Source organism: Bos indicus, chromosome 10 (assembly GCF_029378745.1).
Source record: "Bos indicus isolate NIAB-ARS_2022 breed Sahiwal x Tharparkar chromosome 10, NIAB-ARS_B.indTharparkar_mat_pri_1.0, whole genome shotgun sequence".
NCBI classification, from domain to species: Eukaryota; Metazoa; Chordata; class Mammalia; order Artiodactyla; family Bovidae; genus Bos; species Bos indicus.
The window spans coordinates 7,018,609-7,032,447 of record NC_091769.1 but is presented as its reverse complement, the minus strand read 5'-3'; the positions used below and the strand labels follow the sequence as shown (position 1 = coordinate 7,032,447).

At 35.2% G+C, this 13,839-nt stretch overlaps 1 protein-coding gene across 4 annotated transcripts in view; it reads right to left on the bottom strand.

Annotated features, from left to right (window-relative positions):
- POLK (DNA polymerase kappa) overlaps positions 1-13,839 on the bottom strand; it is an 80,717-nt gene that overhangs the window by 18,402 nt on the left and 48,476 nt on the right. For all 4 annotated transcript variants that reach the window (XM_019968062.2, XM_070796851.1, XM_019968063.2 and 1 more), the window contains 4 exons: positions 13,185-13,304; positions 6,435-6,587; positions 3,014-3,145; positions 275-428 (listed from right to left, as the gene is read on the bottom strand). In XM_019968062.2, the coding sequence (XP_019823621.2) occupies positions 275-428; positions 3,014-3,145; positions 6,435-6,587; positions 13,185-13,304 (559 nt within the window). The remainder of the gene's footprint in view (positions 1-274; positions 429-3,013; positions 3,146-6,434; positions 6,588-13,184; positions 13,305-13,839) is intronic.

Genomic DNA, 13,839 nt, shown 5'->3' with positions numbered 1-13,839 from the left:
TCCAATCCTCAGTTAGGTTAGATCTTAGGAAAAAGCTGCTATGAAATTACTTTGGGTAGGGACTCTGCACACTCAAAGTCTAGAGATTTAAGAATTTCATTCGGTTTAAAAGTGACATTTATCTCAGAAATCCCACTGGTATATTTAAGTTTCTGATTTTCATTTTTAATACTTTTTCATAATAAAGATATATCTAGTCCTACATCTATGCCTGCTAACTGGTTAATCCAAATAATTTTTTTTTAAAGTCTGATCATTCTAATAAATTGCTTACCGTTTTCTAGAGAGTTCCCTGCTGTGATGAAATACTTCCTTTTGTCCTCAGGCCAATTTTTTCTTTCCTCTAAATGCTTTGTTATATTCAGGTAGGCTTCATCAAGACTCATGGCCATAAAATTGGGGTCATAATCAGTAAGGATTTCCTTAACCTTCAAAAGGAACATGTTTAACATCATTCCGATAGGCAGAGAAAAAGTTAAGCAACATAATTTTTAGCTGAAGTGGGAACAATAGGATCTTGTTCTCCTTTTCTGACCTTTTTTGTTCATTTTAAAAAGGAATAATCTTACATGAAGGTACTATGTTGCTTTAGAAAGTGGTTCTACTTCAATTAATTATATCTATAAAACTCCACTCAATAATGCATGTATCCATTCAGAAAACAAAACAGCTGCCAGGATTCAGAATGGAAAAGATGACAAAAACTGTACTATGACTATATTAAATGATGGGGAAAAGTCTGGAGTTGCATCTTGGAATAAAAGAAATATGTAAAGACATCAGAATCTCTGTATGATTCCAGAAATGCCTTTTATAGAAGATAATTTTATTATATGAAACTATGAAGTTTTTTAACCACTGAAGTATTAGCTGAAATTAAAGGAAATGGTTGCCAAAATAACATATATATTAGAAAAACATATTTGCTGAAATATGTAATGTTTCATCTAGTGTTTTAAAGCTGTCTGTGGTATCATGAGAAAATCTTTTTAGATGTTTTATAAAAAGAAAGCTTTTTGGCTTAATATAACTATGAACAGCTGAATCAAAGGTAATTTTAGAAAATGTGACAAAAAACTTGGCCAAGCTCTACTCAGAAAGCACCTTAATTAGCTTTGTTCTTATAGAAGAAATCATTTTTACAATGTGCTCAGATGGAATCTTTCTCATGAAAATGGAACTGGAAAGTCAGTCGTTGGCAGCCAACTAAGATGATTCTGAATGAGAAGTGTCCTCTGGAGACAATGAGTACTCACTAACTTCCTTTACATAAGATACTTCTTCAAGAACAAAAATAGACAGGCTCCAGTAAAAACGAAGTACCAAGGCTTGGAGAACAGTTACAGCAACTTCATTCTTTTGGAGAAAACAAAAATGGCTTTTTCTTAAACTTTTAAACAAGCCATAAATATGAACGCATTTGCTGTCAGTGAATCTGTACTGTAGTTCATTTACAGATAAGAACCCACTTGTCATCTGCAAATAAACTAGTTAGATTCTGTTCAAATTTGAAGACAGATTTCTCTAACTTATGTAAATGACTAAAGGGAACTCAAACAATTTGGTTCTCATTGTTATGCTGCCAGAAGTTTTACTGACTTAAAGCAGAACTTAAAAGTCTTTGAAGGATTTTCAAACTTATTAGTATTAAAAGCCTAGGTGGCTCAGTGGTAAGAATCCTCCTGCTAATGCAGGAGATGTAGGTTTGATCCCTGGGTCAGAAAGATTTCCTGGAGAAAGAAATGGTAACCCACTCCAGTATTCTTGCCCAGGACATCCTATGGGCAGATAAGCCCGGCGGGCTACAGTCTATGGGGTTGCAAAAGTGTCAGACAGGACTCAACAACAACAGATACACGGTAACCCATGTGAATGCCTCCCCTTCCCTACCAGCTTTGCAGATGCAGGCACCAAAGCACTTGTTTCCACAGACTGGTTTTTGAAAGAATTGTTAAAAACTTAAAAAAAAAATTGGGGTGGAATATCATTTTAATCTGGGGGAGCTTTCATTTCCAGGAGAAATGAGGTGGAGCACAAATAAGAAGAGTGACTCTAAAGACAGTTTACATGACCAAATGGTAGTAAGTGTGAGGCTGGAGTTTTTAAGTGTTTCGATTCAGACAGCAGTCTTTAACACGGTGCGTTTTGCCACAGTAGTCTAAACATATTTTGACATCATACACTAAAATTTCAATTTCTGACTTAAGTTTTAGCACTGGCATGATGGTCCAGCTATTACCAAAACTAGAGGAAAGGACAGTTTTTCATATATCACACTTTAGGCAACTTTCGTGAATAACCAAATCTCTATTTTTCGGAGATCCTCTTCAAAGCAATAGACTATTCCCCTTTTTCTTTGATTATGGTTTTCGGGATATTAAATGCTCATAAGCACCTTCACTAGATTATGGGGCCAGGAGAGCAGCTAATCAAAATAAGTTAATTTTGTTAAAAAACATTGATAAAAATTTTACTTAGAAAAGAGCTTGGGGCTGGTACACTGGGACGACCCAGAGGGGAGGGAGGAGGGAGGAGGGTTCAGGATGGGGAACACATGAGAAATAAAGGAATAAAAAATTTAAAAAAAAAAAAAAAAAAAGAAAAGAGCTTGGAATTAATGTTATGGGATTAAGTCTGTAGATTATAAATATAAGGTGATTCTAGAAGAAAATGTACATTGGACATTAACAGAAAAATAGCTAAAGTTAATTTAGGTTATAATTAAGGTAATTCAGGGTTTTCTGGGGAGATAAGAATTTTCTATGCAGATGAGAAAACACATGGAAAAGCAAAAAAAAAAAAAACCAAAAAACAAAAACTGGGAAATATAAGGGTATAGTCTGGACATATATGCAGCTCAATATTCAATACATAAGCTGAGGAAGTGGTAGAAAGGAGACTTACAGGGATAAGCTAAGGATAGATTCTGATGTGCTATGGTATTTGGACCTGTCTCTCTATATGACGCGAAATCAACAAGAGGCTATAAGTAGGAGTGAGATAGCAGACTTACCTCTCTACTCACAGCTTGGTATTTGTCAAAGTTTGGGGGCACTATAATAAGCTGTGGGCAGAGTCTTTTAGCAATAAATCCTGGCATGGCTGCACGAACACCGAATCTCCTTGCGTGGTAATTTGAAGTAGACTGAAAGAAAGTGGACCACATAGGAAAAAACATTCAAACCAAAATTGACATATTGATCGATGCTTTCAAAAGAAACACATTACTGATGTGCATTTTCAATTCAAAGACATTTCTTTTATAGGCCACTGTCTCAAATCAAGCTTTTGACTTTGTCGTATCATGGTATAGTACCACGACCCTCTCCCACTGTTTTCTCATATTTATAATGTGACATGAGGTAAAAAGCAAGACTGTGCTATTAAAAAGGTTCTTTTACATTTCAAGTAACTAAACTTCATTGGCTTTAATGAATATCTGTAATACAGTACATATAAAAGTTTAGATGATAGAGGGAGATGTTACTTAAAAGTTACAGTAGTATAAAGCTATATAGTACAAACAGTATAGCAGTTACAGAAAGTAAAAGTATATAAAGTAATAGTATAGTATAATAGTATGGATTTAGAATTTGCTCTATTTGGGATTTGGGAAATTTTTCATCTACAAAAAAAAGAAATATATGGTGTAATATATGGTCAGTTAAATGAAGTCTCAAACATGAAATGATTAAAGCACAAAAGAACTTTTAAAATTAAGCTGCATTTCTTAAGGCTGGAATACCTTTTTTGGTGAACACATTTTAACTAGGAGATGGCACTTAACAATTATGAGAGTAAACAGGAAAACATTAATTATTAAATCCTGTTGATGAAAATACCTGGCAACAATCTAGGCTAATGTGGTAGGCCACAGTACCATTTAGAAAAAATTAATCACAAATGGAATCCCTGGAATCCCTGAAAATTCAAAGAATGTAAAACAAAATCTACCAAATGAAAGGGTATTTCAGAAATGATAATATATTTGCCATTTATAGTTTTCAAGTGGCATTTAAAGAATCTTGATAGTAATCAAAACTATGCTAATCCTTGGTCAACATTCTGGAACAGAAAATGCAGACAGCACTTGGATGACAAACCAATGCTTTAAATGTTAATATGAAGAAATCTATTGGGATTGATATTTAAAAAAGCTAGATCTACAGTAGAGTAGAAAAACAATTTTATATATGACGTCTTTTAACTTTTAGGTTTGTGGGGGATTGTAAATCACAGTCACAATCTTTCACAGTTCCTCCTGTCAAAAGGTGGGTTCTAGTTCCTCTTACCAAGAGACTAGTGTTGTGACTTGCTTTGACCAAAGGAATGTCATTTGGTGACATTATATGAGTCCTGAAACCTAGGCATAAAGAAGTCTGCAGCTTCTGCCTTTGCTTTTGTGGGGTCCAGCAACTATGTGAAGATCTCGTGTTAGATTACAGAGATCTTATTAACAGGATTTAAGACCATGTGGAGGAGAAAGCACCATGTGGAGGGGAAAGCTCATAGCTGGAGGGACGTTAGTGAAGCCATTTGGGATCCTTCAGCTCCAGGTAAAGTCCTAGCCGACCCCAAGTGGGATAAACAAACCCTCCCCATTGTACTCTGCTCAAATTACAGAAGCATGAGCCCAAATGAACGTTCACTAAGTACTAAAGGGGTTCATGTGCATAATTTCACATAAAAACACGGTGATATGTATTCTTAATAACGTTGAATACTTTTTTTCAAGTATTAGTTGATGATTTGTAGGAAAGGGGAGTATACTTTCCTATAAAGATTATTTTAGAAGCAGGACTGTCAGTTGCCTACATACTTGTGGGAGTAGAGAGAATGAACAAACAGACTGTAGTTTCATAATAAAACAACAACTCAGGAATCATGTTAATAGCTATCGAAGGCACTGAAAAGAGTTAGAACAAGGAAGAACCTTCTTTATTTCTCTTGTGTGTTTTTTTTTTTTAACCAAACTCATCTATTTCAGTTGCTATTTCTAATTCCCAACACATTTTTGGCTACACACAGCTATTCTGGTCACTTTTACCTGCTATGGTGAGGGTGGCAATAAGGAAAAGCCACACAGTAACAGAAATGCAAAGTCATGGAAAGAACTACTTAGTTACAGTACTTATATTAAATAAAAAATGTTACTCCAAAACTGGCGTTGGTAAAACTTATTCTGTAAATGTTCAAACACCTTAGGCTTTGCAGATCATATGGTCTCTGTGGCAATTACTAACTCGGCTCTTTTAATGAAACAATAATAAATGAGTGGGTGTGAGTGCTCCAATAAAATTTTTTAAAATTTTTATTGGAGTAGATGCCACGGTGGTAAAGAATCCTCCTGCCAATGCAGGAGGCACAAGAGATGTGGGTTCAATCCCTCGATTGGGAAGATCCCCTGGAGTAGGAAATGGCAACCTGCTCTAGTACTCTAACTTGGAAAATTCCATTGACAGAGGAGTCTGGCTGGCTGCACAGTCCATATGGTCACAAAGAGTCGGACACGACTGAGCCACTAAGCACGCACATACAGTTGATTTACAATGCTGTATTCAATAAAATTTTATTTACAAAATAAGGCAGCAGGCTGGATTTGGCCTGTAGGCCATTGTTTGCAAATTTCTGCTTTAGCATAACATTTCTTTTTCTTTTTCAATTCTCTTTAACTAGAACAGTTACTTAAGAAAAATATAATTTGCAACAGAAAGATAAAACGCTACTCTATCATTTACCAGCTTTATAACATTTTCTTGAGAAATCTGTATGCAGGTCAGGAAGCAACAGTTAGAACTGAACATGGAACAACAGACTGGTTCCAAATAGGAAAAGGAGTACGTCAAGGCTGTATATTGTCACCCTGCTTATTTAACTTATATGCAGAGTACATCCATCCTAAAGGAAATCAGTCTTGAATATTCATTGGAAGGACTGATGCTGAAGCTGAAACTCCAGTACTCTCTCTGGCCACCTGATGGGAAGAACTGATTCACTGGAAAAGCCCCTGATGATGGGAAAGATTGAGAGCGGGAAGAGAAGGGGACGACAGAGGATGAGGTGTTTGGATAGCATCACCAACTCAATGGACATAAGTTTGAGTAAACTCCAGGAGTTGGTAATGCACAGGGAGGCCTGGTGGGCTGCAGGTCATGGGGTCGCAAAGAGTTGGACATAATTGAACTGAATCGATAACACTGGGAACATTATAAAACACTTCTTTGAATTTGTCTTCCTATCTGTCAAACGGAAATAAAAATGTGTACCTCAAGTGATGTTGAAAGGATTCAGTAAGTGAATACCTATAAAACACCTAGAAAAATATTCTGATAGAACTCGTAGAACTTAATAAGGTCTTTTCCCTTCATGAACCGATTATTTGAATATGAATATGTCATGAAACTTCTTTTTTGTCTCCAATCTTACCTACTTACCAGCATACTCATTGATCCTACAGCAATGGGTTTATCCTTCAGCTCTGGATTGTCCCTCATTTCTACAGCTGCATAGAAAGCGTCCATGTCAATGTGCACTATGGTGCTGTTCAGATCCCGGCTCTGCTCCAATTCCACTGCAAATCTGTCAACCTCAATGTTTAAAAGGTTAACACATTTTAGGAATAGAATATCGAAACACCAGTAATCCTAACACTAACCTTTTTCCCCCACCTCCACTTGTGGGATCTTAGTTCCCTGACCAGGGATTGAACCCAGGCCCATGGTGGTGAAAGCACCGACTGCCAACTGCTGGACTGCCAGGGAAGTCCCAACACTAATCTTATTTTTAGTAGGTGTCTGTTTGTCTCTGTCCATCCATCTGGCCAGCCACTCATCTACCCATTCCCATACCTATCTATGTATATTTGATTATTGTTCATTAGGCTTTTATTTCCATGAGCATAGGCAGTCTGTTCTCAAATATCATTCCCTACCAACTCTTTCATTTTTCAATACCCACAAGTACATAACAGGTACTTAATAAATATTTACTGAATGAATAAAGCATTCCAACTGCTTATATATCAAATAATTCTACTGCTTTATAAATTTGGAAAACTTACTGTAACTAAAAGCTTCTGTTTAGGTAAAATAAACAACTTCCATCTGACTCATAATATTAATGTCTTAAAATACTAAGAAAGGAAATGTACAATAAATGATTATATTTCTTTGGCATATGATGTTTATGTTGAATAGTACTGTACAACTGATTGTCTTAAGGCATGATGTAAACATTTCCTCTGTAGAATTGCTATTTTAAGGTTAAAATTTGATAATTGGTAGTCTATTTGAATCAAAATTGAAAATTTAATTTACGATTTATTCTTTCATGAAATTTCAAGAATAACAATGAGAAATTTTGATGTTTAAACAATTTTGTTTCTTTAGAGAAAAACAGTTGGACTGATAAGAAAGAAGAAAGAGAAATGAAAGAAATAACCAGAATAGGGCAGTGAGAAAGGGCTTATGTAGCAAACATACCCATTCCCAAGTGTTTCGTTTTTGTGGCATCTACTGTGCAGGCTGAAAAAGCTAAATATACAATATTCTAGCTTCCTCTGCAGCTGAGGGTGGCTATGTGACCATTTTAATCTAGTAACATATAAGGAAGTCAGTAAGACCACTGAGTAAAATCATGAAGAGAAGAGAGAAGAAAGCTACTGAATGAAACAGAATCACATGAAGAGCATGGAGGTGTGTCTGGCACACGGCCCAACTTTAACAAATGCAAGTTTAACTCATAAAAGGATCACTGGAAAACTTCACAACAAAGCAATAAAAAATTAAGAGAAAAGCAGCCAGAAATAAGCAAGTGGGGTGAGCTCTGAATGAAATGTGACAATCCCTAGAGTAGGTTTTATAAAAGGTGGAGACTTTCAGGGGCATATAATGGAGGCTTTCCCCCTTGTTTGACTTCTACCTTGTTTTCATTCTGCAGAAATTTTCTTTTCAAGGTCTTCTTTCTTAATGTTATAGTGACACTAGTTAATTCCTAGGTACAAGTTAAAACCGTAACTCCTTTATCCTCCAATTAAAAATCATTTTAGAAAAAGTAAAACCAAAAACAAACAAGCAAACAAACAAAAAAACCCCTGAGAAAACAAACAAAAAACTGCAATTCCTCTTTTATAAACAATCACTCTGATTCATATTTGTCTCCAATAGCCACAGTGAGGCTTTCTAGAGGATCCAACCTTGTTTAGCCTAAAACTCACTGAATAACCTAGCTGCTCTGTGTCTTCTTCAGGCTGTTCCTCTGCGTACAATGCCCTTCCTAGTTCTGACACCAACCCTTCAAGGATTGGCTCAGACATCCCTCAATGACAACTGGATCTCTGTCCTCTGTGCCACAGAATTCAACGTTCCCTTATTTGTTTTCTTGCTCTTATCATGGCACTTACCGTACTAGATTCTAAATTGTGAGTTCCATCAGGAGAAAGACCTTATCTGCTATGAAATTTTTTCCTCATTGGGAGATTAAAAGCTACAAACTTCCAGTTACAGAATGAGTCAGGACAATGAAATGTACAACATGGGGAATATGATGATAGATGGTAACTATAGACTTATCATGGTGATCATTTTGTAACATACAAAAATCAAAACACTATGTTGTACACCTGAAACTAACACAGTGTTATAGGCCGACTGATCTACTTCAGTTAAAAAAAAAGATGAATAAGATTTGGGGTCTAAGGTACAGTACGATGGCTACAGCTAACAATGCTCTACTGATTTGTGAAAGTTACTGAGAATGTAAATCTTAAAGGTTAGCAACCTGAAAATAAATAATGGCAACTATACAAATAAATTCCTCATAAAAGAGAAAGGGAAGAGAGACTTATATACCCTTTTATATTTATCAGTATAAACTTTATTCTTTTATATATGGACATGATTTAGCATTGAACAACATATATATACACTTATTACATACATATAATTTATATATATCTCATTTAAAAAGAGAAAATAGCATTTGTAGAAAAAGTTTGGAGAAGCCTGATCTCATGCAGTGAGACACTACATCTAATAACTAGAACTTTTTAACATTATTCCAATTTATCATCCAGATTTAAAATAACTATTTCTTCCAGTACTTCAATTTTAAAATAGAGAATAACATCCTGACATTAAAAATATGTAAACAAATCATGGAGACTAATAAAAACAAGGGTAGATTAACCCAGAAAACGTGCCTAAGAATTGAGTCGACTGAGTATAAGGGAGCAGCATCTGAAATATCTTAACCCAGAAACACTGAAAAGGAAGAAGACAATAAATAGAAAGCAAGCCAAATGGAGGGAAAAAAACACCTCTCCTTAGACTCACAAGTTAATCCTCTGACAGTTTCTTGAACAATCTATTGTCTTTCTGTGCTTACAGCAAGTGTACAGTTGCCAAAAGGAAACCTCGCCACTGAATGACTCACACATTCCACTTTCCTTTACTATCTCTCATTGGTCACCCTTGTCTGAACTCTTTTCTTCTACATCTACCAAATGCACACCACTGCTTTTTTCCAGTTTCATCTGCTGAAATCCTCATTCATGGTTTCCTTCCCTCCATTTTTCCTTCTGAATGACTTCCAAGTCTGAGTATATAACATGTACCTCGTCCCTCTTGCTACAGCTCAGGGCCAGTGTGTGTCACAGTGGGTAAGCGCTTTGTTTGGGTCTCAGGCCCTGCCACTTACTAGTTAAATGATAGTGGGCAACTCAACCCCTCTCATTTTTACTTTATTTGTAAAGAGGGACTGGCGTGCTACAGTCCATGGAGTCACAAAGAGGCGGACACGACTGAGTGACTGAACTGAACTGAAGGAGAGACTAAACCAATTTCAAAAGATGGAAGGAATTAAAAGAGATACCCATGTAAAGCATTTATCTAGGGATACGGTAAGGGCTTAGTGATATTACCTATAGTTTTTAAGGTAGAAATGATATTTGCTGATTATATTATATGTAATATGCAAAATGCTTATGTTAACTCACCTACTGGTCAAATTAATTGAGAGGATACTTATCCCCATTTTATACATGAAGCTAAAGCTGAGGAAGATTATGTAATTGGCTCTAAGTCATAGAACTGGTAAATGTTAGAACTAAACCTGGAAATCAGGTTTCTCTAAAGCCCATACTCTTTCCATTATATCATGATACTTCCCTAAAACAAAATTTTTTTAAAAGTATTTAACACTGAAATAAGCTCAAATAGAGTTCTAGTGGCATATTTTATATCCATATTATATCTTATTTACATTTTAAAAATTATTTTTAAAAGATTTAGGAGATTACTTCAGAAATACTGTTTTTCATTTTCTTAACTTAGTATTAACTAAAAATTGTGGAATAAATATGAGTTCTCCAAATCAACTGTTAAAGTGGTCAAAATGCACTGATTTACTGAGTAGTTGCCATTTAATATAACATGGATGCTTATCTATTTGATCCATGAGCCCAAGTTACAATAAGATGCTTTGACAGCTATAAAAATGATTATGCTTTTAAGAAGTTTAATGAGGATGGGATTGGGTAGAGATACTTAAGGTTCTGAAGAAACATCAGATGAGTTTATGCCTTCAGAGCTTACTTATTACATATAATAAAATATCTATTACATATAATAAAATATAGTAAAATAAAATACTATTTGGAAATTTCATTACTTCAAAACAGAAACACGTTTCCCATGAAAACCTCTCTGTTCTTTCAGATCTTCTAGCCTTCTTAGGATTTCCTCAATCCCCTCCCACTTATATAACTTCTTTTAAAGGAAGCTCAAAAACTGAAACAATTTTACAATCAACAAAAAACACACTTCCTGCCATTTCCCTTGCAAAAGATGTCACAGAGCCTCCCATGGAATAGTCAACTAAAACCATTAACAAAACGTGAAGTTCCGCTACACAATGTAAGGGATTCTCTGTTTCTTCAGATTATTAGCATGTTTAAGGATATGAGTTTTAAAAGTAGTATAAACAGCAAGACGTTGCTATGCCACTCCCAGGTATTACATCTTTAAAACTTTATTAAAGATATTTGTGGGCTATAAATAAAAAAGAGTTCCAGAAACTAAACTGCCTAAGGAGTAACATCAACTTAAAAACAGTGTTACTTTGGACGGAATGGAATTTCTTTTCAACTTGATGAAATAATGCTTAATCTTGTATAAAAAAACAATGGATGAAAAGAAAATGTTTTTCTAAAGAAGAATGGTGAGGGGGAGCATTAAACTATGTTATTATCATTCAATAAATAAAATTACATGGTACATATTAGAAAAATCTTTACAAGTGACAGACAAAAAAATATTTATTATACAATACTCCAGTGTTCTTGCCTGGAGAATCCCATGGACAGAGGAGCCTGGTCGGCTGCCGTCTATGGGGTCGCACAGAGTTGGACACGACTGAAGGGACTTAGCAGCAGCAGCATACAATAAGATCTATAAATGAGGAGTAATAAACTCTAGAAATGTGAGCAAAGAATATTGCTTTGGACTGCAGTTGAACCCTGAAATCTATTCTCTTCCTTCCACAGTAATAGATTTTCAGCTGAGCATATGGCTACTCACTTAGAGAATATATTTTATAGCTTCTCTTGCACTTAGGTGTGGCCATGAAACTCAAATGTGAGTTAAGGTAACACCGTGTATTAAAAAAAAAAAAAAAAGGTAACACGTGTAACTTCTCTTTCACTTGCTTAATAGCAAATTACTTTCCTTCAAATTAAGTTTTCTCCTTTTTGTTTCTTTCAATGTATAACAGAACCTGAGTCTCTAAATTACTATGGTGATCAGAACCACCAGAGCAGCTGGACTACTTAACCTATAATATGGGAAAGAAATAAACTTATTTGAACCATTATATTTTAGGGTCTCTTGTGCCAGTTATTTAGCCTATATCCTAACAGAATAACGGAGGCTCTTCCCACAAGAGGGAAATACTGATGTCTAACTTACATGTGAAAAGACATTCTTTCTCTGTTGTAATCAAAGGAGGGCAAATTAAAACAACAATAATATTTTGGACATTGTATCAGCAAAAACTAAAAGACTGATAAAGTTGATAAAATTGAGTTTTACACAAGTATGTGAGGAAACCAGCATTTTTATGTTGAAAATGTAAAATGGTACAATCTTTGGTGAAAATAACAGGACAAGAGTGCAAAGATACACAAATACCAACGATCATCACAATGTCATGTACCTCCATAGGCTGAGCTGCCACGAAACACTAAAAATGATTTGACAAATTATCTTCAGTCACGATAGCAGACTACTTAACACAGAAGATCAAAAACTAGCTTGTGCTCTAGGAAAGCATATGTCCAAAAAAATGACATACTAGTTTGGTAAAGAAAACAAAATTTATAATATCTGAACTCCCATCATGAGAAGAATTTTATAGCACACTTGATTAATGTTATAGTTTTATTGCTATGTTATAGCTTAAAGTACTTTGTATAACTGAATCAGATTTTGATAGAGGGTAAAACTCTCTAAATGTAAACTTTAGTTTTACTGCCTTGAGTTCTCAGTGTACCACCTAATGCCTTATTGACTGGCTCTTCTCAAACTTTTCTATTGAAAGAACTTGTAATACCACAGGAAATTAAGCATTTATTCCCCAAAGATGCCAAAGAAGCCAAACGACCCCAAAGTTTTAGAAGTCTTGTGTTTTATCTTAAAAATTCATGTACATTTGGCATTCTACCATTTACGTGACTTTTACTGTAACACAACTACATTTCAAAGTACTTTCAAATTTAATTAGTTAACATGTTCCCCCAAATCTTTTTTGAAAAATTAGTTTTTCAAAAAACATGTCACATTTAACTTGGGGCCTTTTCCAGCTGCAACGTATGTATATAATAAAAAGAACAAACGCTTTGGATTAAATCCTAGCTCTGGCAACTACCTGTCATATGAAAGGGGGTAAGTTACTTAACCTAAGGCTCCATTTACTCTAATAGAGGTGACAATACTTAGGTGTGGTTCTTTATGTAAAAACATAGAGCAATTTTTACAAAGTTGTATGCACATTTGTTACATTTTTATCCCTTACAATGTAACAAACATTTACGTTTCACCTTGTTTTCAGTTATAATTTGACCATGATGCATTTTAACTACCAATTATTATTCTACCAGCTCCTACTATATTTAGCAATTGAATTAATACCTGTAATTGTGCTTTCCTTAGCTGCTCGCTGGTAATTTTAGCTTTTTGTTGCATCATATTTTCAATTCGTTGGTTGACTTGCTTTTCTTTCTTGAGCTCATTTCCATAAAATCTGGATCCCTAATGTAGGAAAAGAATGCATAGCGTAAGAGAAAGGGCTGAAGGAAAGCATCACTGTGAACTGATGGCTAAGAGGACAGACTCTAGAAAGAGAATGGCTTGAATTCAAAACTTACCTCCATTACTTACTAGCTCGGTGACCCTAAAGTTCATCTTATTATGCCTCAGGCTCCCTAATCTGTAAAATGAACTTATAGTTACCTAAATCACAAGATTGTTGTGAGGCAGTAAGCACAGCACAAACTCTCCAAGATGAGTATAGATCTGCATTTGGGAAATAAGAGCATATCCTAGGTGGGATCCTCTGGGCACATCACTTAGTCAGCTGGGTCATCAATTATCTCCTTTATGTTCATTGAAAAATCATTGTAAAAAATTAACAGAAACCTCAATTAAATACTCAGAGATCAGAAGAGGGAGTTCTGGCCCCCTTCGATGATAGCAGAAAGCAACAAAAAGAACAAAGACTTTCCTGGCAACAACTCAGCCAATGAAAAGTAATGGCCTCTGTTTACTATATACCCTTGCCAACTTC